The 22,952-nt window shown below is 38.9% G+C and overlaps 2 protein-coding genes across 3 annotated transcripts in view; one reads left to right on the forward strand and one right to left on the reverse strand.

Moving 5' to 3' along the window:
• Positions 1-1,925: 1,925 nt before the first annotated feature.
• PRG4 (proteoglycan 4) lies at positions 1,926-19,101 on the forward strand. Its single transcript, XM_049112175.1, has 14 exons — positions 1,926-2,034; positions 2,615-2,713; positions 5,212-5,334; positions 6,490-6,609; positions 9,110-9,259; positions 9,767-9,877; positions 11,098-12,026; positions 12,237-14,463; positions 15,196-15,273; positions 16,116-16,252; positions 16,524-16,680; positions 17,327-17,524; positions 18,000-18,125; positions 18,907-19,101. Exons 2-14 carry the CDS (start codon positions 2,641-2,643, stop codon positions 19,002-19,004), a joined length of 4,527 nt encoding a protein of 1,508 aa, XP_048968132.1. The 5' UTR covers positions 1,926-2,034; positions 2,615-2,640; the 3' UTR covers positions 19,005-19,101.
• The window catches only part of TPR (translocated promoter region, nuclear basket protein), a 66,038-nt gene continuing 62,137 nt past the window's right edge, over positions 19,052-22,952 (reverse strand). For both annotated transcript variants that reach the window (XM_025430104.3, XM_025430105.3), the window contains exons 50-52: positions 21,783-21,901; positions 19,868-19,963; positions 19,052-19,252 (exon numbers count right to left, since the gene is read on the reverse strand). In XM_025430104.3, coding sequence (XP_025285889.2) covers positions 19,197-19,252; positions 19,868-19,963; positions 21,783-21,901 — 271 coding nt within the window. In that variant the 3' untranslated portion in view covers positions 19,052-19,196. The remainder of the gene's footprint in view (positions 19,253-19,867; positions 19,964-21,782; positions 21,902-22,952) is intronic.

The following is a 22,952-nucleotide window of genomic DNA, read 5'->3' on the forward strand; positions in this document are numbered from 1 at the left end:
TCCAACTTTCCAGGAAAGGAAAACATATTGACCCAATTTATTTCAGGTTTCTCTTCCTAATCCTATCAGCTATGGTGAATGTGGCCAAATCATACATATGAAAGTGGCTAAAAGGGAAATACCTCTAAAGATGAGAAGGTAGTTCCCAGAGGAAGGAGATTATTTAGAGGTGAGCAGATAGTCTCTAAATTGTCCTTTTACATGATATATTTAGCCCAGAATAAGCATTGTGGGAACAAAAGAGATGCTTATAATTGGTCTTAACAAAGGTCACAATCTCATAAACCCATATTATATACATGAAGGAGTCAAAGTTAGTACTACGATTAAACATTGAGTGATGGATTTGATAAAAGGGGCTGGATATAGTAGAGACATGAGGGAACTTTATTTTTAATTTAAATTTAATTTCATTAACATATACTGAATTATTAGAGATAGAATTCTGTGATTCATACAACATCCAGTGCTCATTATATCTTGTGCCCCCCTTAATGCCCATCACCCAGTTACCCCATCCACCCATCCACCTCCCCTCCAGTGACCCTCACTTTGTAGAAATAGGAGAGAACCTTAAATGAAAAGACATGGGTTTAAATCTTGGCTATGGCTCCTACTCCTTATGTACCCTCAATGGGTCACAGATTTTTCATTTGTGGGTCTTCATTTTATTTGAAGGATTAAACGTTGGAGGATTATATTGAACTTAAAGGCATTTTGTGATACTTAAATCCAGTACTGACCAAATACCTAGTACACAGTGGAATACAACAGTTTGGTTCAATGAGCAGACAATATACACGCCACCTTGGTGAAGCACCAGACTACATGTTGGCAACAGAACGAAGGCACAGGCGTTGGTTGTCCTTGGAGAAACCACAGTCTGGGGGAGTAGGCAGGAGACAAACAGATGATTGCTTCAAAACGTAGTTCCTTTGTTGACTGTGATTCTGGACGTGGGTAGGGTTGCTCTGGGAAGTTTTCAGGGAGGTAGTAGGATACAAGGTAGGCTCTATGTAGGTAGATAGGATTTTTTTTCCTTAAAGATTTATTTATTTGAGAGAGAGACAGAGAGAGCAAGAACACAAGGGTGGGGGGCAGAGGGAGAAGGAGAGAGAATCTTAAGTAGACTCTGCTGAGTACAGAGCACGACATGGGGCTCAATCTCATGACCCTGAGATCGTAACCTGAGCCAAAGCCACAGGTCCAGTACTCAACCAACTGCACCACCGAGGGGCCCTGGTAGATAGGATTTTAGCAGGAACATTTGGCATTAAACTGAGCTGCAACCTTGAGCGGAGGTAACTTCGCTCTGCAAGAGGACAATTCACATTTTCTATGGTAGGGAAGCTAAATTAGCAATTTTAAAGACTGTTCCCAAACACTGCTGTGCTCAAATAAAGGGGCTAAGGGAGAAATCTACAGTTTCAAAGAAGCAGGGTTTGTTTTTTTGTTTTTGCTTTAACATGGTAAAAGAAACTAGAAAATCCAGTGTAGACCATCTAGACCATGCGGCAAATTGGAGTATATTCTCTGTGCTCAGTGAGAAGGCAAATACTCAAGAAATGTGCATTTGATTTAATTGTGTAAGTTAAGAAAATTTACACCACAAATTCACAGTTTCAAAATCCCTCTTTGCTAGATTTAACTGGGGAAAAAAAAAAAGCAAGAAGTGGCACAAACATTTGACTATTTTTTGACGCTGCTGCTTTGATATGCTCGCTAGTCAAGACTGGCCAGAACTATTTACCACCTCAGAACAATTTGTTCATTTCACTCAGAAATTAGAAGTGTGTTTTGGCCAATAACCCTAAATTTATTTTGTAGTAGTCATTTTTCTTAATGGGAGTATTTTCCAGATGTTGCCTAAGTCTAGCTGTCTGGGCCCTCTTCCAACAAATGAGGAAAGTTTGATTTCAGAGGTTGTCATTGTTGATTTTGTCTAACCTTTGGACTAATTGGTTCATCCCGATATATTTGCACTGATATATAAGACTTCCAGGACATCGGGAAAACTCATTATTGCTTTTACCGGTAAGTGTCAAAGTTAACTTGCTTCGTGGAATTAAATGTGTTTTCAGTTCAATAGGGATATGCTTTATTCAAGAGGTTTGAAAAAGATTTATAAGGGTAGTAGAAGGGAAGTTTTGAAAAGGATCACAGCTATGGGATACACCTGTTGGAAGCTCACAAAATTATACGGGGAGTTCAGGGAAAGTTGGAATGGTCACTTCTGTGTTTGCTAAATTTTACTGAAGCTGATTATTCCCGCCCCCCTCCCCCCAAGCTGGGATTTAAACCTGTAAGTATATGCTATAATTTAAATAGTGTTGAGATAAGGCTGTTTTCCATTTGAGAGGAATTCTAAAGTATTAAATGGTCGCTAACATGATCAAGATGGTGCTTGATGATTTCTTCTGCATAAGATTAAATCTAATGGTCAAATATTTATGATAGAATTAAGGCTGATTATCTTTAAAAGTCTTGTTTCAGGAGTGGGATGGTTCTATGATTAAATAGCCTTTTAAAAGTTACTGAAACACAGTGAGTAACACAGGATAAATTAGTGGTGAGATTAAAGAGCAGTTTTCTGATCTGTTTCTTTTCTTTTCAGTAAGGGTTCGGTCCTTGGAAACAGCCATGCAGTGGAAAATACTTCCCATATACTTGCTGCTCCTCTCTGTTTTCTTGATTCAGCAAGTTTCTTCTCAAGGTACCTTAACCATCAAAAAGACTTTTATTTAAAGACTGTTGCTAATTATTCTGTTTTGATTATCTTGACGATGGAATAGATTTCTAAAATGTATATTTGCTTGAGCTTAATGTATAGTACAATTTTAAAATTATGTGAAGCATATGTGGGGTATTTATAAGCATTTTGAATTTCTCACTTTTTTCTCATGTCTTATGAAGTCTTTCAAGTTTTGAGCTTTTCTATAGAATAATTTTTGTGCTCATTATTCTTATGGTTCTCCAAAATTTCAACAAGATTTAGACACAGGATAAAACTATGCTAGTGTGATACAGTTATCATCAGATGAATTGAAAAGAACAGTGTTGAAATAACATGTAATTTTGGCTTCCATGTTTATTATAAATTTAGTCTTTTACATTACATAAATTATTGACGATTTATTTTGGCATCATGTAAGACTAGATAGTATCTTACAGTAAACATTTACAAATTTTCAAATGGCCTTGTATTAATTTTGAAAGTTCTATCTTTCTTGTAAGGACTACCCAGATACGGACTTACACTTGCATAAATGTCATCTTATATTATGATAGTAAACTATTCACAGTCTTCCAAAAACAGTCAGTCCTGGATGAACAGTTCTTGTTATTCACTAGAGAATGTTAAGATACATCCAATGCAATCACCTTAGCCAAAGTCTCTAGCATGCGATCAAGGTTGATTAGCAACAATAATACCAAGAGTTGGATTTTAGTTTTCCTTTTTTTTTCTTTGATAAGCAAAACTGGAGAGAAGAAAAATCAAGATGCATGGGTGTTATGGTGAAATTATATTTATAAAATAGACACTTCCAGGAAAATAGTTAAAATTCCCACAATCCTAAGCATGAGAGATAACTGCTTGCCATGAACATAGTTTCAGAATCATTTAGATAAAATGGAAAAACACATGAAAGCAAATGTGAATATATAGGAAGGAATTATGGCCACCACGCTAACCTCTGCTCTCTCATGGTAGTATTACAAGGCTCACAACACTGAAAGTGTTTCCTAATCTATATATCCTCTGTAATAAGAACAATTGTTCTCTAAAATGGTTTTACTTTCCTTTAAATGAGTGAATTTAAAATTGGTTGTTAAAATTAACAGGAATAAAAGGACAGTCATTTAATCTACGAAAAGAAGCTCTTCCTATAAAGATAACTGATTTCCTAATTCAGAAATCTGTTAACTAGAAAAGAATAGCCTTTAATGTTGTGTTGTCTGCTTGTCTTGCCTCCTAAACCTGTTATTCTTCTTTTCCTTTATATATAATATATGTATTTATATACATACACTATATATGCATTTTTGTATGTATTGTGCACATATGTATGAAAGAAGTTGTGAAGATTGTCCTAATATTTACTATTTTCTTTGCATGTGAAGACTTTCACTTTCCTGAACTCATTATTTTGAGATTTTTTCAGTGTGGTTCAACGTCCCTGTATGGCTTTAGGACATTGCACCTGTCAATTTCTATTACAGAGATGGATTCAATTGTTAAATTTTTGTGGTTATCTCTCAGGAAGATGTTTTCCAAGGATTTTAAAAAATATATTCTCAAATATATTTTTATATCATTACACTTTTGTTTGTATTTTTGTTTTGTTTTACCCAGAATATCTCTCTTATATTCATGCCCAGATACTATTTGAATGGTTATCTATTTTGTACTCACTGTAGCCATGGTTGTATGCATCTGATTTCCTCAACATTTAAAGAACCCAGTTATCCTCAAAAAAGAAGAGGAAGCCTAGGGAAGTTTTTGCTTGGCATGACCAGCTTGTTTTAAACCCAACATGAGAGATGAGAGGCAACATGATTGGGTGGGAAAAGTGTGGACTTTAGAATCAGAGATATCAGAGTTCAAATTCCAGGTGACCATATAATTTATTACCCAAATCAGGATGCTTCTAAGAGTAAAAGAGGTCAATATGAATAGTTAGTAGGTATTAATTGATCTATATATAATACATATATCCTGGAACTATTAACTAGCTGGGTGTCCCTGAGCTAGTTATTAAAATGTGTTCCAGCTTCCTTATCTTTCAAAAGGGGCTACTAATACTCTCCTGGCAACGTTTTCATAAACGTTAGAGATAATTTATGACTCAATGCCCGGCACAGACATGCTCAATAAATGTCAACTCGTCATCATCTCAGCAGCTGTCTGGGGAGACCTGAAGCTGCCACCCTCCCCCAGGAACGTCACCCACTTTATGCAAAGCCGTTAGCTTTGCCTGATTCTCAAAAGTGTCTTTATCTTCTCTGTCTAGTGAAGAATAAAGTGGCACGATCAAGGTCACATGGAAGATCAGGCAAAGGCCACCTGGACCCATTGCTACCCATCATTCCCATCCTTTTCCAACTGATAAAAATTCTCCCTCACCAAGTGGCTTTATCCTTCTCATTTAGAACTCTTCCTTCCTGTGAAGCAGTTTGGCCATGTTTACGCTAGTATTGTATAATTTTTAGATTTACCAAGCTGTGCAGGGAGATGTGGGGAAGGGTATTCTAGAGATGCCATCTGCAACTGTGATTATAACTGTCAACACTACATGGAGTGCTGCCCTGATTTCAAGAAAGCCTGCACTGTGGGTAAGTCCTGACAGCTGGTGTCTCCCCTATCAAGCAACACCGTTCTGTGAGTCCCCGTGCACCCCCTGCAGTGCTTTTTCCACACTCTTGTGCTTCTTTTTGCTCAAGTGCCTTTCCCTTCCTCGCATACATGTTGCAGTGTGCTGTACCTAATGATGGCGTCAAAGCTCATGACTCCTGGGGGAGGGCGGGAGAGGGAGCCCTGGAAATCTGTCAGGTGCACAAGGTTATTGACTAGTCCTAAGTAAAATGTTTTAAGTAGAGAATACTGTGACTCAGGAGTCACTAAGTAAATACCAATGGGTAAATATTCACTACGAATCAGAGATGTAATTGCTTAGTGACAGGATCCCTTAATAGTGTTTAATGAAGAATTTCAGTTAAAACCCAAAGGGTCTGAATTTTAAATTATGAATGGTATTTTCCTTGAACACATTTTGGATCGTTTTGTTAACACAGGGACATTTCATATCCAACTTTTGAAAGTTACAATTAGGAGTGGTTCAGAGTTATTATGTTCACTTTGGAATTTGTATAGGAAGTTGACAAATATATTGCTGTACAGTTATGTGTTGTATGAGGTAACCGTTTGTTTCAAATAGGCCTTGCTAAGTTATTGTGCTTCTAACCAAGGCTTGTTTTGAAATGAGAAGGCATAATCCATGCCATGGGATTAGGCTGAAATCTTTCAACCCTCCACCTTGCCCAGTTTATCACAATAAAACTCTCTGCATTATAAATGATTTTTGAGCCTAAACAGTGTCCAATCTACTTTAAGCCAGCTCTTTGGAATGTTGTTGTAAGATCTAAACGTTCATTGAATAAATATCTATTACAAAGCATGGTGAAAGGTGGAGAGGATGGAGGGATTTCATATGAAGGGTCCCCACTTTTCCAAAATACATATGTGAAATGACTCCAACAGCACTTGGGTGACTATTGGAGCCTTGAAGGGCAAGGGAAGCTTCTCTGAGTCACCATATTTCTCTCTTAACTTCTCCACTTGGAAAACCACCCATTTTTCCAAATTCCAAATAAAAAACTCCGAAATGCACTTTTGGAACTCTAGCCAGTTATAAGGTGGGAAATGGCTATGAGTACATGGGTGTAGCTGCATCATTAATAATCTATAATGTCTTGTTTTGCTCTGGGTAGAGCTTTCCTGTAAAGGTCGCTGCTTCGAGTCCTTTGCACGAGGGAGGGAGTGTGACTGTGACTCAGACTGTAAGAAGTATGGCAAGTGCTGTCCCGATTATGAGGATTTTTGTGGAAGAGGTAAGCATCATGGGGTTAATCACTGCCTCTCGGTACAGTCAGATCTGCCCACCTACCTTAGCTTCGCTGATCATGTCTAATATGCCCTCCATCTAGGGACTTGGTTTTACTAACGCAAGCCATTTTGTATTAATTTTGCGTCATCCAAGATGAATTAAAAAAGGAAAGCCTCTCCCAACAGCACGGCCTGGTTCCACCAGGCTCCTGGAGCGCCAGACTGCTGTTAAAGGAACAGAAAGGATAGGGGTTGAGTGTACATGTTTTTTCCTCAGGTGCAGTCCAACTGCAGGTAAAACCAACAGTAACCGGCTCACTCAGTGATTTCTTGTCTCATCCTAATGGTGCTGACCCCACAGAGTCAGTGGTCCTTTGAGCTAGCCATGTTTTCGGCTTTCGTGTTTTTGAGTGTATGTTGAAGGACAGAATGGCACTCTCGGCTTCCCTTCCCTCAACTCATTGATTTAGGAGTTGAAGACGTTTAATTCATGGGCAAACCTACCAAGGTTAACCATCTGTTGTTAGGTCCCTTCCTACTGTGGCAGTCCATGTTCATCACTGTCTAAATTCCTGTATGGGATAGAGTTGGTAAAAAGAGATATTGTCCCATTTTAAAATCCTCTCCTCTGGTTATAGTTCCTGATGGAGTACTCTGGGAGTATAATAAAACTCTCCAGATTAAAAAAAAATTGTTTTTAAATACTTAAATAAATAATGAATTCCTTTCTTTTACCAAATGTTTATTCTTAAATTCTACTTTTTAAAACAATATTTGTGGAGGTAAAAGCGAAGATAGACATTGCTTGCATAATCTTATCATTTTATTTAAACAAGGCTGTACATCTTGCTTCTTTTGAACAGTGGAGAAATAGGGTAAAATGTTAATCAGCATAGTCAAGGGCTAATCTTAACTGTTCAATGTTTTCATTGGATGGCATTTCAGAAATGATGGAGACAACACCCTTATAATAAAAATCTCAGAGTGCAGAGTTCCTGCAGCTCTCAGAAGGACCTATAATGAAGGATACGTATTTACTCAGTGCCCTGGTAATTGTTTTGGCTATGAGACAAAACACTAAGACTTTATTTAGCGGAGAGGATGGGTGGGGAGGAAGGATGGTTAGAGTATGATGAAGCATTGAAAGAACATGTTAATAAAGACAATGCTTTATGCTACTGGGTGGTGGGCCAGACTACCCAAGGCTTATGTGGAACTCGACGAAAAAAAATTGATGAACGTCATGCTTCGTTTACAGAACTCACAGAGACAGGGCTTCAACCGAAAAGAATGGAACCACCCAGAGCTTCACTACTTCTTAAAAAAAAATAACCATCAAAATATCTTACGAGTCAGTAAGTCAGTAAGGCCTCTTAGTTGTTTCAGGATTACTATAGATACTGTTTGTAGGCATCTCTGTATCTCAAAATTGTAACCTTTTGAGAACTGAAGAAATGTGAGTTAACAGTCCAAGAGGTATTTGGTTCAGGATCACTAGCTAGTATGTCAGAACTGTTTCTTAAATTGATCTACTTGGTGGGGGAAACAGAGGAAGGAGTGTGGTTTTCAGCATTGGTCAGAGTTCCTAGGGGATGTTCAGTAAGAGCAGCAGGATTTATCATAACTCTCTCTACCCAGAGTGTCCCCACCGTTCTCTGCTTTCTTATCTTTCAGAAGACCCTCTGCTTTTCTTCTGGTTCCTAATGATCAAAACCCATCCCATGCCTTCTCTTCCAGACATAGAAAGGGTAGGCGGACCGGAGAGAAAGGTTTCAAAGATACACACCAAAACATTAACAATGGTTGTTTAACTTGGAGAAGGGCAACACATTTTGAGAAAAGCATAATGTGAAGGTGTGAACTTTTTATAAGAGTAAATATTCATGTAATCTTTTGTTCTACATGAATTGAAAGGGGAATTGACATCATTTGATTTAAATGAAAAGATGAATTGGCATCATTTGTAAATCAATTTAAATAATGACTATGAAAACGGGACAAATGTAGTTATTATATTTCTCTTCCTGGGAGCACAAATACCTGTCATCTGCACACAGTAATTATTTCTACCATCACAGAAGATTGGCATAAGGGATGGAGCTGAGAGAGTCAAGTATTTTTTAGGCCAGGAAATATCTTCAGAAATCACCTAGAATAAGCATCTCAGTTTGCAGATAAGAAAACAAAGTTCAAGTCGGGGTTATTAGCTCATTTGCCCAAAGTAAACAAGGGTAGACCCTTGCAGGTCTACGACTAGAATTCAAGTTCTTTGACCCCGCAGCCATTGCCCCTTGTAATTTATAACAATTTGAGAACCAATATTTTGTAGCAATGAGTCTTCAGAATTAATTACTTTAGAGTAGCTATCTTTAGGCTAAGAGACTGCCTGCGCTGGTTTTCACCAGTATTGATTCTTGGAGCTAGATGCCATCTGTGCCTTTCACAATTAAGAGCTGCTGATGACTGTCAACAAGATGTTAATCTATCTGTCTTGCTTGGCCTCAGTGCATAATCCCACATCACCTTCATCTTCAAAGACTGCACCTCCATCTCCAGGAGCATCTCAAACCATCAAATCAACAGCCAAACGTTCACCCAAAGCACCAAATAAGAAGAAGACTAAGAAAGTTATAGAATCAGAGGAAATAACAGAAGGTAGGAAGATGATAGATGTAATAAAAGGTTTTGAGACAGACTAAGCTGTAGGTGGACTAATTTTGTAAGACTTCATAGAATAAGGGAATCACATGAGTCATGAAAGGCTCATTACCCTTTTAAAAATGTGTTCGAAGTCAAAATTTAAGCCAAATTATAAACCGTCAGCTATTTATTTTTCTTATAACTGAGCCCAGCATAAGTGTAGGTTAAAATAATCAGAAGAAACACATCAGGGAAAAAAAAATCCCAGGTGATTTTCTGCAGAATAATTACAATCTGTGAGAGAAGAGAAAGTAATATAGTTATATTGCTAGTATCGGTGAGAAGCTTAGCCATCTTGCTTTTAATGGACGTTGTAAGAACAGTTGATCATATTACTGATAAAATAAAAGCAGAATATGGACATTTGTAGCTCAGTAAACAGTATTTCTTATTGTATTTGGACTGGCAGTTTTTTGTTTTAAATTACAGTTGGTGTGATCAACCTTTTTATTTGATTTATAGAACATTCTGTTTCTGAAAACCAGGAGTCTTCCTCCTCCTCTTCAACTATTCGGAAAATCAAGTCTTCCAAAAATTCAGCAGCTAATAAAGAATTAAAGAAGAAACCCAAAGGTTTGAGCATTGATAAAGATCAAAGACTATATCAATGCCATATTAACAATAATTATCTAAAAGCAATGAGTGTTGGTAGAATGATTTGAGCACATTTCAGTACTTGGGGCATGTACAGATTTGTAAAAATTATTTTAGAAGATACTAAGGAGAACTTCCTATTAGTGAAAAGCAGCTAAGAAACCACTCTTTAAAACAAATGATAAGAAGATGCTAGGACTAGCTCTGGGACCACAGGAAGACACGAGATATATGGTTTTCATTTATGGTTTTCAATTTTAATTCATGTCTACCTATTATCATTTTTTTCTTCTCCTTCCTCTGTGTTCCTTGTGTTTTTATTTTTCCTTTAATTTTCACTTATTTTATTTTGCAAACATTTATAGGCTGCTATTTTAACATGTTAATCCATTAAGGTCTCATATACTTCTCTGGGAAAAGCAATATTATTATTCACATTTTACAGCTCCTTTTTATTATTTTTCTAATGAATTATATGTCATATTTGGCTGATTTTTTTTTGTAGGCTATTACTTCCTGAAAAGAGATTCCCTTTGTTCTGCTTTTCATTATTTCCTGAAATTCTAAAATATATTCTCTTTCTCCAGGAAATACTGAATTTTGGATACTGGAGTTTTGAAGAACTTTTATTTCCTGGGTGGTTGTTATTTCCCCTGAAGCCTTTTCTCTGGCTGAATAGCCAAATACATAGTCTTTGAATCATCAAGGGAGTCCACACCATAGATGTGCAGCACACGTGTGCTAAATGGAACTCATCTCAATGATGAACTCTTCATGTGCTCTTTGGGCTCTGAAATTCACCTTTGGGATAGCTGCTATGAGAAATCCTGTTAAACAGGGTCTTTTGCTGCCATGGCCGCAATCTCCTCTCTGTATCCCATGGTCTGCTGAGTTTAGGTGTACCAAGGAAAGAGAGCAGCTAACAGCTGTGGGTATGGAAATAGAGTTTAGGAGGGACCATTGGTGTGACTTGAGCAGATTCCTGGGGTGAATCTTTTCATCAATTCATCAATTCATCAATTCCCTAAAATAGCCCAATCAGATAAGTCCAGTATTTGCCATTTTGTAATAAATTAATAGACATATTACAGGTTAGCAATTTACTTGGAATACATGGCTAGTTGATAAAGATGGGATTTTTAGGTCACTATTGAAGAGGAAACTACTCAAAAATAAAAGATGTGTATATTTTTTTCTAGTAAAAGGTAACAAGAAGGAAAGAACTCCTAAAAAGAAACCTCCGCCAGAACCACCAGTTGTAGATGAAGCTGGAAGTGGACTGGACAATGGTGACATCAAGCTCACCCCAACTCCTGACATTCCTACCACCCAACGCAATAAGGTTACCACATCTCCCAAGTTTACAACAGGCAAACCAATAAATCCTAAACCTAGTCTTCCACCTAATACTGATACATCCAAAGAGACCTCTTCAACACCTAATAAGGAGACAACAGTGAAAAGTAAAGAGACTTTAGCAAACAAAGAGACTTCAAGTAAAGCAAAAGAGAAGATTACTTCAGCCAAAGAGACACGAAGTGCAGAGAAAACACCTGCTAAAGATTTTGTACCCACAACCAAAGCTCCTGTTAAATCTACACCCAAAGCTGAAAGTACAACCAAATCTCCTGCTCCCACCACCACCAAGGAGCCCACTCCTACCACCACCAAGAAGCCTGCACCCACTACCCCCAAGAAACCTGCTCCCACTACTCCCAAGGAGCCTGTACCCACTACCACCAAGGGGCCACCCACCACGCCCAAGAAACCTGAACCCACCACTCCCAAGGATCCTGCTCCCACCACCACCAAGGAGCCCACTCCCACCACCCCCAAGAAGCCTGCTCCCACTACTCCCAAGGAGCCTGTACCCATTACCACCAAGGAGCCTGAACCCACCACCCCCAAGGAGCCTGCTCCCACCACTCCCAAGGAGCCTGTACCTACTACCACCAAGGAGCCACCCACCACCCCCAAGAAGCCTGAACCCACCACTCCCAAGGAGCCCGCTCCCACCACTCCCAAGGAGCCTGTACCCACTACCACCAAGGAGCCTGAACCCACCACTCCCAAGGAGCCTGCACCCACCACCCCCAAGGAGCCTGCTCCCACTACTCCCAAGGAGCCTGTACCTACTACCACCAAGGAGCCACCCACCACCCCCAAGAAGCCTGAACCCACCACTCCCAAGGAGCCTGCTCCCACCACTCCCAAGGAGACTGTACCCACTACCACCAAGGAGCCTGCACCCACCACTCCCAAGGAGCCTGCACCCACCACCCCCAAGGAGCCTGCTCCCACTACTCCCAAGGAGCCTGTACCTACTACCACCAAGGAGCCACCCACCACCCCCAAGAAGCCTGAACCCACCACTCCCAAGGAGCCTGCTCCCACCACTCCCAAGGAGCCTGTACCCACTACCACCAAGGAGCCTGAACCCACCACTCCCAAGGAGCCTGCACCCACCACCCCCAAGGAGCCTGCTCCCACTACTCCCAAGGAGCCTGTACCTACTACCACCAAGGAGCCACCCACCACCCCCAAGAAGCCTGAACCCACCACTCCCAAGGAGCCTGCTCCCATCACCCCCAAGAAGCCTGCTCCCACTACCACCAAGGAGCCACCCACCACCCCCAAGAAGCCTGAACCCACCACTCCCAAGGAGCCTGCTCCCACCACTCCCAAGGAGCCTGTACCCACTACCACCAAGGAGCCTGAACCCACCACTCCCAAGGAGCCTGCACCCACCACCCCCAAGGAGCCTGCTCCCACTACTCCCAAGGAGCCTGTACCTACTACCACCAAGGAGCCACCCACCACCCCCAAGAAGCCTGAACCCACCACTCCCAAGAAGCCTGCTCCCACCACCCCCAAGGAGCCTGTACCCACCACCCCCAAAGAGCCTGCTCCCACTACTCCCAAGGAGCCTGTACCTACTACCACCAAGGAGCCACCCACCACCCCCAAGAAGCCTGAACCCACCACTCCCAAGGAGCCTGCTCCCACCACCCCCAAGGAGCCTGCTCCCACTACTCCCAAGGAGCCTATACCTACTACCACCAAGGAGCCACCTACCACCCCCAAGAAGCCTGAACCCACCACTCCCAAAGAGGCTGCTCCCACCACCAAGAAACCAGCTGCCACCACTCCCAAGGAGCCTGCACCCACTATCACTAAGGAGCCTGCACCAACTACTCCCAACAAGCCTGAACCCACCACTCCCAAAGAGCCTGTGCCCACAACCCCCAAGGAGCCTGAACCCACTCCCCCTAAGGAACCTGCTCCTACCACCACCAAGGACCCTGCACCTACCAGTCCCAAGGAACCTACTCCCACCGCCCCCAAGGAGCCTGCACCTACTGCCCCCAAGGAGCCTGAACCCACGGCCCCCAAAGAGCCTGAACCCATGGCCCCCAAGAAGCCTGCACCCACTGCCCCCAAGCAGCCTACACCCACCACCCCCAAGGAGCCTTCACCCACTGTCCCCAAGGAGCCTGAACCTATGGCCCCCAAGGAGCCTGTACCCACAGCTCCCAAGGAACCTGCACCCACCGCCCCCAAGGACCCTGCACCCACCGCCCCCAAGGAGCCTGAACCCACTGCCTCCAACAAGGAATCTGCACCCACCACATCCAAGGAACAGGTTCCCATCACCACCAAGGAGCCCACACCCAAACTCCCGAAGGAGCCTGCTCCAGCCTCTCTTGAGACGCCTGCTCCAACCACCTCAGAGGCCTTTACTACAACTACGACTACGGAGCCTCCCACTACTCCCAAGAACCCTGCTGAGTCAACTCCTAAGTTTCCTGCAGAACCCACACCAAAGCCTCTTGAAAACAGTCCCAAAGAACCAGTTGTACCTATAACCAAGGCTCCTGAAGTGACCAAACCTGAAATGACTACAACAGCTAAAGATAAAACAACAGAAAAAGACATAATACCTGAAATTACAACTGCTGTACCTAAGATTACAACCCAGGAGACAGCAACTCCAACAGAAGAAACGACCACTGAGTCCAAAACAAGTACAACCACACAAGTAACATCTACCACATCATCCAAAAACACTCCTAAAGCAACAACTCTCGCACCCAAAGTAATGACTGCAACACAAAAGACAACTACAACTGAAGAGACTATGAATAAACCTGAAGAAACCACAGCTGTGCCAAAGGATACAGCTACGAGTACTAAAGTCTCAACTCCTAGACCCCGAAAGCCAACCAAAGCACCAAAGAAGCCCGCTTCTACCAAAAAGCCAAACACAATACCTAAAAGAAAAAAACCAAAGACTACACCAACTCCCCCAAAGATGACTACATCGACAATGCCCAAATTACACCCTACCTCTTCAGTGGAAGCCATGCTCCAAACTACCACCAGCCCCAACCAAAGACCTAACTCAGAAATAGCTGAAGTAAATCCAAATGAAGATACAGATGCTGCTGGAAAAAAACCTCACATGTTCCACAGGCCCCCTGTGTTAACTCCTATATTTATCCCAGGGACTGATATCTTAGTGAGAGGATCCAATCAAGACATTGCCATCAATCCCATGCTTTCAGGTAATAAGCATAAGTTACTTCCAGTTTTAAAATTGGTAATGTTGTTAAACTTTAAGTTGATAAATTTATCTGGGCCAGAATGCCCTGAGTTAGTATCAAGCTATTGATATATATTACCTAGAACCCTGAACTTGTTAACTTGTGGAGTTTTACAGCTTCTCCATAGGTAAGCAGGAGTCAAATCATGTAAGATTATGTGGTCTTTGGAAAATCGAGTAATAAGGAATTTGGTGCGCCTCTCTGCATTCGATTCACTGTGTACTGATACACAATTCCTCTATATGTAGAGATGGTGTATAGAATGTCAAAAAAAAAAAAAGAATGTCAAAAATATTTAGTTGGGACTGTATCCTTAAAAGAGTATAATGCAAAGCAAAAATTTGCAATATTATTCCCTTTTTCAAACCAATTCTAAAGGGCAATCAGAACTGGAAAATGGGAGTTTTGTGTTGGGATCAAGCATCCAACAATTATCTAATTCACATGAACATCAGGTAACCTGGCCCATTTCAATCTCGGGTTTATTTTTATGTATTATTTTTAGGTAATATCACCTTAAGTTAATTATGAAATATAGCTCTTTTCCATTTCTGAGATAGCCCCTGAAGTTTCCCACTAGCCCCTTCAAGAGTTTAGGGAAAGGTGAACAGAGGAGACAACCCTGTGGAAGGATTTGAAAAACATGAACATTCTTCTCATTTTCTTTTATATTGGCTTAATTTTTTGTTTTAGATGAGACTAATTTATGCAACGGTAAGCCAGTAGATGGACTGACTACTTTGCGCAATGGAACCATGGTCGCATTTCGAGGTGAGCTGCGCACATTATTTCCTCTTCTGCCCATCATTTTATTCTTTATGAGAACCAAAGGAGAGTGAAAGTTTGGGTCAGGGTTTCTGGAGGGGAACCTGACTGATAAACTTCCCTCACACAATATTATGAGAACCTGAGAATAATTACCTGTTTTTTGGATTAACATTATTAGACACATTAGAGTAACAAATAAAACTAAGAGCTTGAATGGATACTAGTGAATTTTTCTTTCCACTAGGAATTCAAGCAGTTCAAGTTTTAATCTCATATCAAATAATATGACATTAGGATTTGTATTCCTTGCTCTATTCTATGTAAAAATAACATCTTGATCGCAACGCGTTCAACAGTGCTACATCCTCTGGGACCCTAACAGGAGAACAGCAGTTACTTCATGTCACTTCTCTGCTATACCATCTGCTGGTCCTCTTATAATTAGATTAAATCTGAAAGGAAACAAATCATACACTATTAGCACAGTAGAGGCTAGAGATTTTTAGCAGCCACTGAATTATAACTCTTTAACTAAAAGATAAAGAAATGGAGATAAGTAACTTTCCATAAGTCACAAAGCCAGAAGGATCTTTTTAGTGAAACTGGAAAACTAAAAATATTTCAAAGGCTATGCTAAACCTCAGACCTGAGAAATATCTACTCTCAGCAGTTCAAATACTGCTACACTAGTTCTCACAATGTTGACTTAACTTGTTACATAACGTGTGCCAACACATTTCTGTTTTTCTTGATGATGAGCTAGTTAACAATTTTTCATTTTGATTTCTTTTGGGGATAAGTTACAGTATTCATTCAGGAGGCTCACCTGTCACTTTCAATTTCAGGTCATTATTTCTGGATGCTGAGTCCATCCAATCCACCATCTCCACCTCGTAAAATTACTGAAGTCTGGGGTATTCCCTCCCCCATTGATACTGTTTTTACTAGGTGCAACTGTGAAGGAAAAACTTTCTTCTTTAAGGTAAGAAAAATATATGAGAGAAATCAGCAACTAGGTATTCTTTATCGTAAGAGCATAAATCAGCTTAACCTCCACTTCAGAAGGGTCTCCATATTCTATTAAACTATTCTATCATTAACATTTAATAAAAAGCTAACAATTTGGTAACATTAAAGACCAATTTATTCACTTAACAAAGTTAAAACTTTCTCCCTATATTTATATCTAAGAATGAATCCCTAACCTTTTTATTCCAAAGCAATTAACACTATTTCCTCTGTTAAATTATCAGGGTTCCCAGTACTGGCGTTTCACCAATGATATAAAAGATGCAGGGTATCCCAAACAAATTGTAAAAGGATTTGGAGGACTAAATGGAAGAATAGTGGCAGCTCTCTCAATAGCTAAATACAAGGACAGACCTGAATCTGTGTATTTTTTCAAGAGAGGTATGTGTTACGTAATTGACAAAATTACAAAACTTTTAAGAATTGATTTGCCTGGGAAGTTTTATTCAACATTTTCATTTATTATTGGGTTTACTGTCAAAGGATCTTTAATGGCTGGAATCAAATCTTTCCAATGAAAAAACTGAGGACAGTAAAAAGTATTCAAAGCTCTTTAGCATGCATATTACAATTTCATCTGAATTTTCAGATCACTAATGTAAATGTCATCATTTACTTTCAAACAAAGTTAAATATATATAGAACTATGCACTTTTTTGGCTTTATTCATTCAACAAGTATTTCAGCATTTAGCAATTATTGTTTTTTAAAGATTTTATTTATTTATTCATAAGAGACACAGAGAGAGAGAGAGAGGCAGAGACACAGGCAGAGGGAGAAGCAGGCTTCATGCAGGGAGCCCGATGCGGGACTCGATCCCGGCCGAAGGCAGGCGCTAAACTGCTGAGCCACCCAGGCATCCCATAGCAATTATTTTATAATTCCCTTGATTAACAGCCATTAATGTCTGAACACAGTTCACAAAAAAACACTGATTGTTTCCTCTACCTTGTAAAAGCTCTTTTTCACCTTTCTGGGGGATTAAACTTAATTTTCTTATCACATGTGATTTTCTAATACATAACAGGTGGCAGCGTTCAGCAGTACACTTATAAACAGGAACCCATCAAAAAGTGCACTGGAAGAAGGCCCGCTATCAATTACCCAGTGTATGGAGAAACAACACAGGTTAGAAGACGTCGCTTTGAACGCGCCATAGGACCTTCTCAAACACACACCATCAGAATTCACTATTCACCCATCAGAGTCTCTTATCAAGATAAAGGTAATGTTTCTTACTGTGTTAAAAAATTCTTACATGGGACATAGATGCAATACAGTTTATCTTACAGAATGAAGCTTATTGAATATAAATAGTGACTAAATAGCCCTAATAATTTAAAGCTTGTTGATGCAAAACATCAATTTGCGCCTCAGTAAATGACTAGATCTAGATCTATATAATTTTTCTGTGAGTAAAGAATGTAATTTATTCAGGTTTGTTATTTATAATAAATACCATTTATCAAGTACCTTTTACCAAGAACATTACCTCTGTAAATCTCAGAAGAGTACAAACAGGTAGATAGTTGCACCACGTCAGAGGTGACAAAAACTGAGGTACCTAAGTTAAATAACTCACCCAATATCACAGAGCTACTATGTGACCAAAATGGAATTCAAACTCAGGTCTGTTGGACTCTAATGGCTGCTCTTTCCTGTAGTATATCACTTTCAGGCTGCTATCTTTAAACCTACAGGTTTCCTCCATAATGAAGTCAAAATGAGTTCACAGTGGAGAGGATTTCCAAATGTGGTTACTTCAGCTATAGCACTGCCCAACATCAGAAAACCTGATGGCTATGATTACTACGCCTTTTCTAGGAGTAAGTTATTAAGTAACTTCTTCTACGCTTCTTAAGGATGTGCTCTAATCTCTAAAATATGAATATAATCAAAGCAAAAACAAATGTTCAATGGTGACTTAAGGTCAGAAGTTAAACTAAAATTATTGTAATTGCTCTAAAGAAGAGAAAGTTCTGATTTTCACTTTACTCCCATCAAATTCAATGGGCTGCAATTCAGTTCTGCACTATCCTTCATGAGATTAAAGCTTATTATACTAAATCATTCAATTACTTGAGTAAAACTGCTAATAAGAACAATATTTTACTTCTGTTACCTGTGGCATTTAACAGAGGTCCCAGGTGCCACGAAATACTACTGATTTGCATCATTACACAAGTCCTGAAGATCACAAAGAAATTCTTGAGAACCTAACTTTATTAATTAAATGTTACCAGGGCACTTTTCTTTGAAAAATTCAGAAATCTAAGTTATTCTACTTATATAAATGATGTCAAAATTTTTGTTTAAGGGAAAAAACTCAAGTGATTTATTATTTTTTAAACTTAGTTTTTCTCAAATTCTTACTTTGAAAAAGGAGAAATGACTCTCATTTTACAGAAAGATGGTGAACGGTCAATCTGTCAAGGCAATTGTTTTAGTTTTTGTCAGAAGGTTCAGATTACTTAATACAAACATTTCTGATATTAAAATGATAAACAGTATCTTTGAATATAATAGTAAACAGAAACTATTTTTAAGTTCAGGTGTTTTTTTTTTTTTTTGTCTTTTTAATTAAAAAATGATTTCTCTTCTATTTAGATCAATACTATAACATTGATGTACCCAGCAGAACAGCAAGAGTTGTTACTACTCGTTTTGGGAGGACCTTATCCAATATCTGGTACAACTGTCCTTAGACCCACAGGCAAAGAAGAAGTCAACTAATTAAATGAAGAATGAAAAATTTTGACACTGAAATACATTTTATTAATAAAGAATGTTGAGAGAAGCATACCAATTTAAATACAAAAATGTTTTTAATCTCGACAATCATTATACTAAAACAGGCTTGAGAATCTTATTCACAATTATTACAGTTTACAGGACATTTAATTAATATTTCCTCTATTTATTCCTCCTCTCCCTCCCATTGCATGGCTCACACCTATAAGAGAAAAAAATAACCAAACTGAATGTATCTTTTAAGAAGTTAGCTCAAAACTGGAGTATTCACTTACCCTAGGTCACTATAAAAATTGTTTTCAATATCAAATATCTAGGTATATAGATATAAAACTGTTAGACATTTCACACACCTTCAGTTGAAAATTATTACAATTAGATTAATATTTTCATGGCATGAATACAATCTCTAAGGGTTACATTAGAAAACATGGAAATATTAAAATTTTTAATTAGTTAAACAAAGTCACAAAGCTTTATTTTGTTGTGTAAAAAGTTTAACAACAGGCAGAGATGTAACAAATGACTATCTAGTACCATAACACTTTAGCTTCTCCAAATCTTATTTGAATTCAAGGAAGAAATGAATAAATATGAAATATAAGCACATATTCATTATATACCTATAGTTTACAAATCTTCCTACAAGCAGCTTACAGATTAGTAAACATCACATGCTCAATGTATAATTATTTAATCAATCTTTGGAACATTAAAAAAAAAAACTAATACAAGTTAGAAGCTTAAGGATTAGAAAACTTGTTCCATTTATTACTATCCTACATTCTATCACATAATCAATATGTCAGAAATTTACCTCTCTGTCTGTTAAACTGACGACCACGGACACCTTGTCTCAATGTTGTCTGAAGTCTTACTCTTCTGAAAGGCTTTGGTTGACTACTGCTAGTATCTAAGAAAAAAAAAACCAAACAGTAAAATATAAGAAAGCAAATTAATAAATAAGAAAAGCATTTATAATGGCAAAATCTAGTTACTAAATAAATGCATGGATAAAATGCAGGTGTCATTTGCTTTCAGTATTTAAAAATTGTTTGATTTTTAACAAGGGGCACTTAACAAAAAAAAGAGTAAAAAGTAAAAAAAAAATTTCTTACTAAAAAGAAAGGGCTTGACTTTTTTTACTCATTCACTCCACTCATGTAATAAATATTCACTTGGTGCCTATCACGTATCACTGTGCTGGGGGGGGACTACAATCAACAATCAACAACTATCATCCCTCTTAGGAAACAACAAGCAACAGGCCCCTACAATATAATGTGAGTCATATCTGAATCCTCTTTTCCAGACACTCCAAATCTAATCATTAGCAAATCTTGCCAGCTCGAATTTAAATACATATCCCCATATCTCACCTCTTCTCACAAACTTCACTCTACTATTCTGTCTGAAAAATCCTTGTCCTTACCTTGAATTTATAATATCTTCTGAACTTTCTCCTTGTTTCTACCCATTAAACATTTTCAGTCTCTTGCTGACACCAGCAGCCAAACTGATACTGTTAAATCTTTAAGTCAGATCTTACCATTACTGTCTGAAGCCCTCTAAAAGCTTCCTAAATCCAGGAAAGCCAAAGCAATTACAAAGATCTATTAGGCCTCTTCTCCCCACTCCCTCCTAACTCCTACTAGCCTCTCTCTGGCTTTGCTGTGCTCTAACTACACTGGCCCCTCACTGATCCTGAATATACCACACTGCTGCCTTATAGATACCTGCTATATGTCTTATCTGGAACTCCTTCCTCCCAAAAAATTGCACAGCTTTACTCTCTTACTCCTTCTAGATTTTTATTTAAGTCATTTTTTTTAGTAATGCTTTCTATCAAATCACCTGGCACCTAGTAGGCACTCAAATATTTACTGACCAAGTGAACAACTGCTCAGATTGAAGGTTCCATGGCAGAATTTGAGAATTAGCTATAAACAATTCAAAATAAAAATAGTCAGTGTGGATGGCTGGCTACTCCATCTCTTCAGTAATAAAAATAATTCCCTACCTAAAAATTTTGAGACAGTTAAGCTAGTATAGTGTATTGTTTAAGAGTGTAATATTTGCAGCCAAATGTCTTGAGTTCGTATCCTGGCTTCCGCCCATTATTTACTCACTATGTGCTCTGGAAAAAGTTATTCAACATTTCTGTGCCTCAGTTTCCATTTGAGTGATTACCATGTGAGGTGATGTGAGAATTAAATAAGTAAATACATGTAAAGGGCTTAGAATACTATCTGATACACAGTAAGTGATCAATAAATGTTAATTTTTTAAAGTACCACAGAAATAATTTTTATTGAAGGAAAGATACATAAAATAACCCTTTTCAAAGTTAACTTCAAAAATTTGAAAGCCTAACTTTGAAAAGTATTTACATCAGCAAATTTCAAATACTTTTGGAGTAATAGACCTCCTACCCTTCAGCTCTCCACATATGTAGAACAAATAACAAGAAGCTCCTCTGGTTTAAAGAGGCAGGAGACCTGAAATACTGTTCCTTAGCTTCACTCCCAGTAACCCATCCCTCCAGCCCTGGTTGCACCTCTAGTACAACCAAGTCTTAAAACTACATTTCCTTTAATAAAATACAATTTCCCCTTTAAATACCAAATCTTAAATTTAAGAAAAAAAATTATCTACTTGTTACTAATAAGATCATCTTTTGTAAACAAGTTGTGTTGTAAACAGTTGTGTTGCCCTCAAGAGCTGGAACTTACCTACAGAGGAACTGGAAGGAGGATCCTGGCTGGTAGAAGGAAGATCTGATTCATCAGATGCTTGGACAGGTTCTTCTTCCTGCTGGCTATCAATTTCTAGGCCTGCTTCTGAGCTAATGCTAAGAAAACAAAAATTGATTAGAAAATACAAAACTGGGGCAGCCCAAGTGGCTCAGCAGTTTAGCGTCACCTTCAGCCCAGGGTGTGATCCTGGAGACCCGGGATCCAGTCCCATGTCAGGCTCCCTGCATGGAGCCTGCTTTGCCCTCTGCCTGTATCTCTGCCTCTTTCTCTCTCTCTCTCTCTCATGAATAAATAAATAAAATCTTAAAATAAAATTAAAAAAACCCAACAGAACAAAAACAAAAAATAAAACTGATCCTTGAGGTATCCTAAATTGTTCCCAAACTCTGATATAGTTTATCACTTAAATAACCCTAAGCTCCCCTGTAACTCAAAATTGTAGACTCCTGATATGGGTAACTGTATATTTTTTTAAAAGGAGTAGGGGAGGGACACCTGGGTAGCTCAGCAGTTGAGTGCCTGTCTGCCTTTGGCTCAGGGTGTGATCCTGGAGTCCTGGGATGGAATGCCGCATCAGACTCCCTGCATGGAGCCTGCTTCTCCCTCTGCCTACATCTCTGCCTCTCTCTCTCTGTGCCTCTCATGAATAGATACATAAAATCTTTTAAATAAATAAATAAATAAATAAATAAATAAATAAATAAATAAATGAATGAATGGAGTAGGGGAAAGATAGCTCAAGTTGCCTTTTCTTTATCCCTCTTTTCATTAGGACATGTTCCAGTTTTTTAGTTTCTTCTTTTTTTTTTTTTCTTTTTGACAAAGGGCATTCACTTTCTTGGTAACATTCATAAGAGATGGCTTATCCAGATTTTGAAATCCCAAAACAGTTTTGTTGGAAGGCAGAGTACCAAAACTGTTGGGAATTCACAAGTACCAACCAAACCAAACAATGTGCCACTAACTCACCATGGGCTCTAGGCCAGATGAGACATGCTGTGGGTATGTGAATTCCTGGCTCAATGGCTAGAACTCCAACACTCTCTAGACAATTCAAAAAAGCATATCAAAACACAAGGGAGATAATATAGTCCAAAGGTAAGTTGCTGAAAACTTCAGTGCAGTCATTAGTAAAATGTATCTTAA

Source organism: Canis lupus, chromosome 7 (genome assembly GCF_003254725.2).
Source record: "Canis lupus dingo isolate Sandy chromosome 7, ASM325472v2, whole genome shotgun sequence".
NCBI lineage: Eukaryota > Metazoa > Chordata > Mammalia > Carnivora > Canidae > Canis > Canis lupus.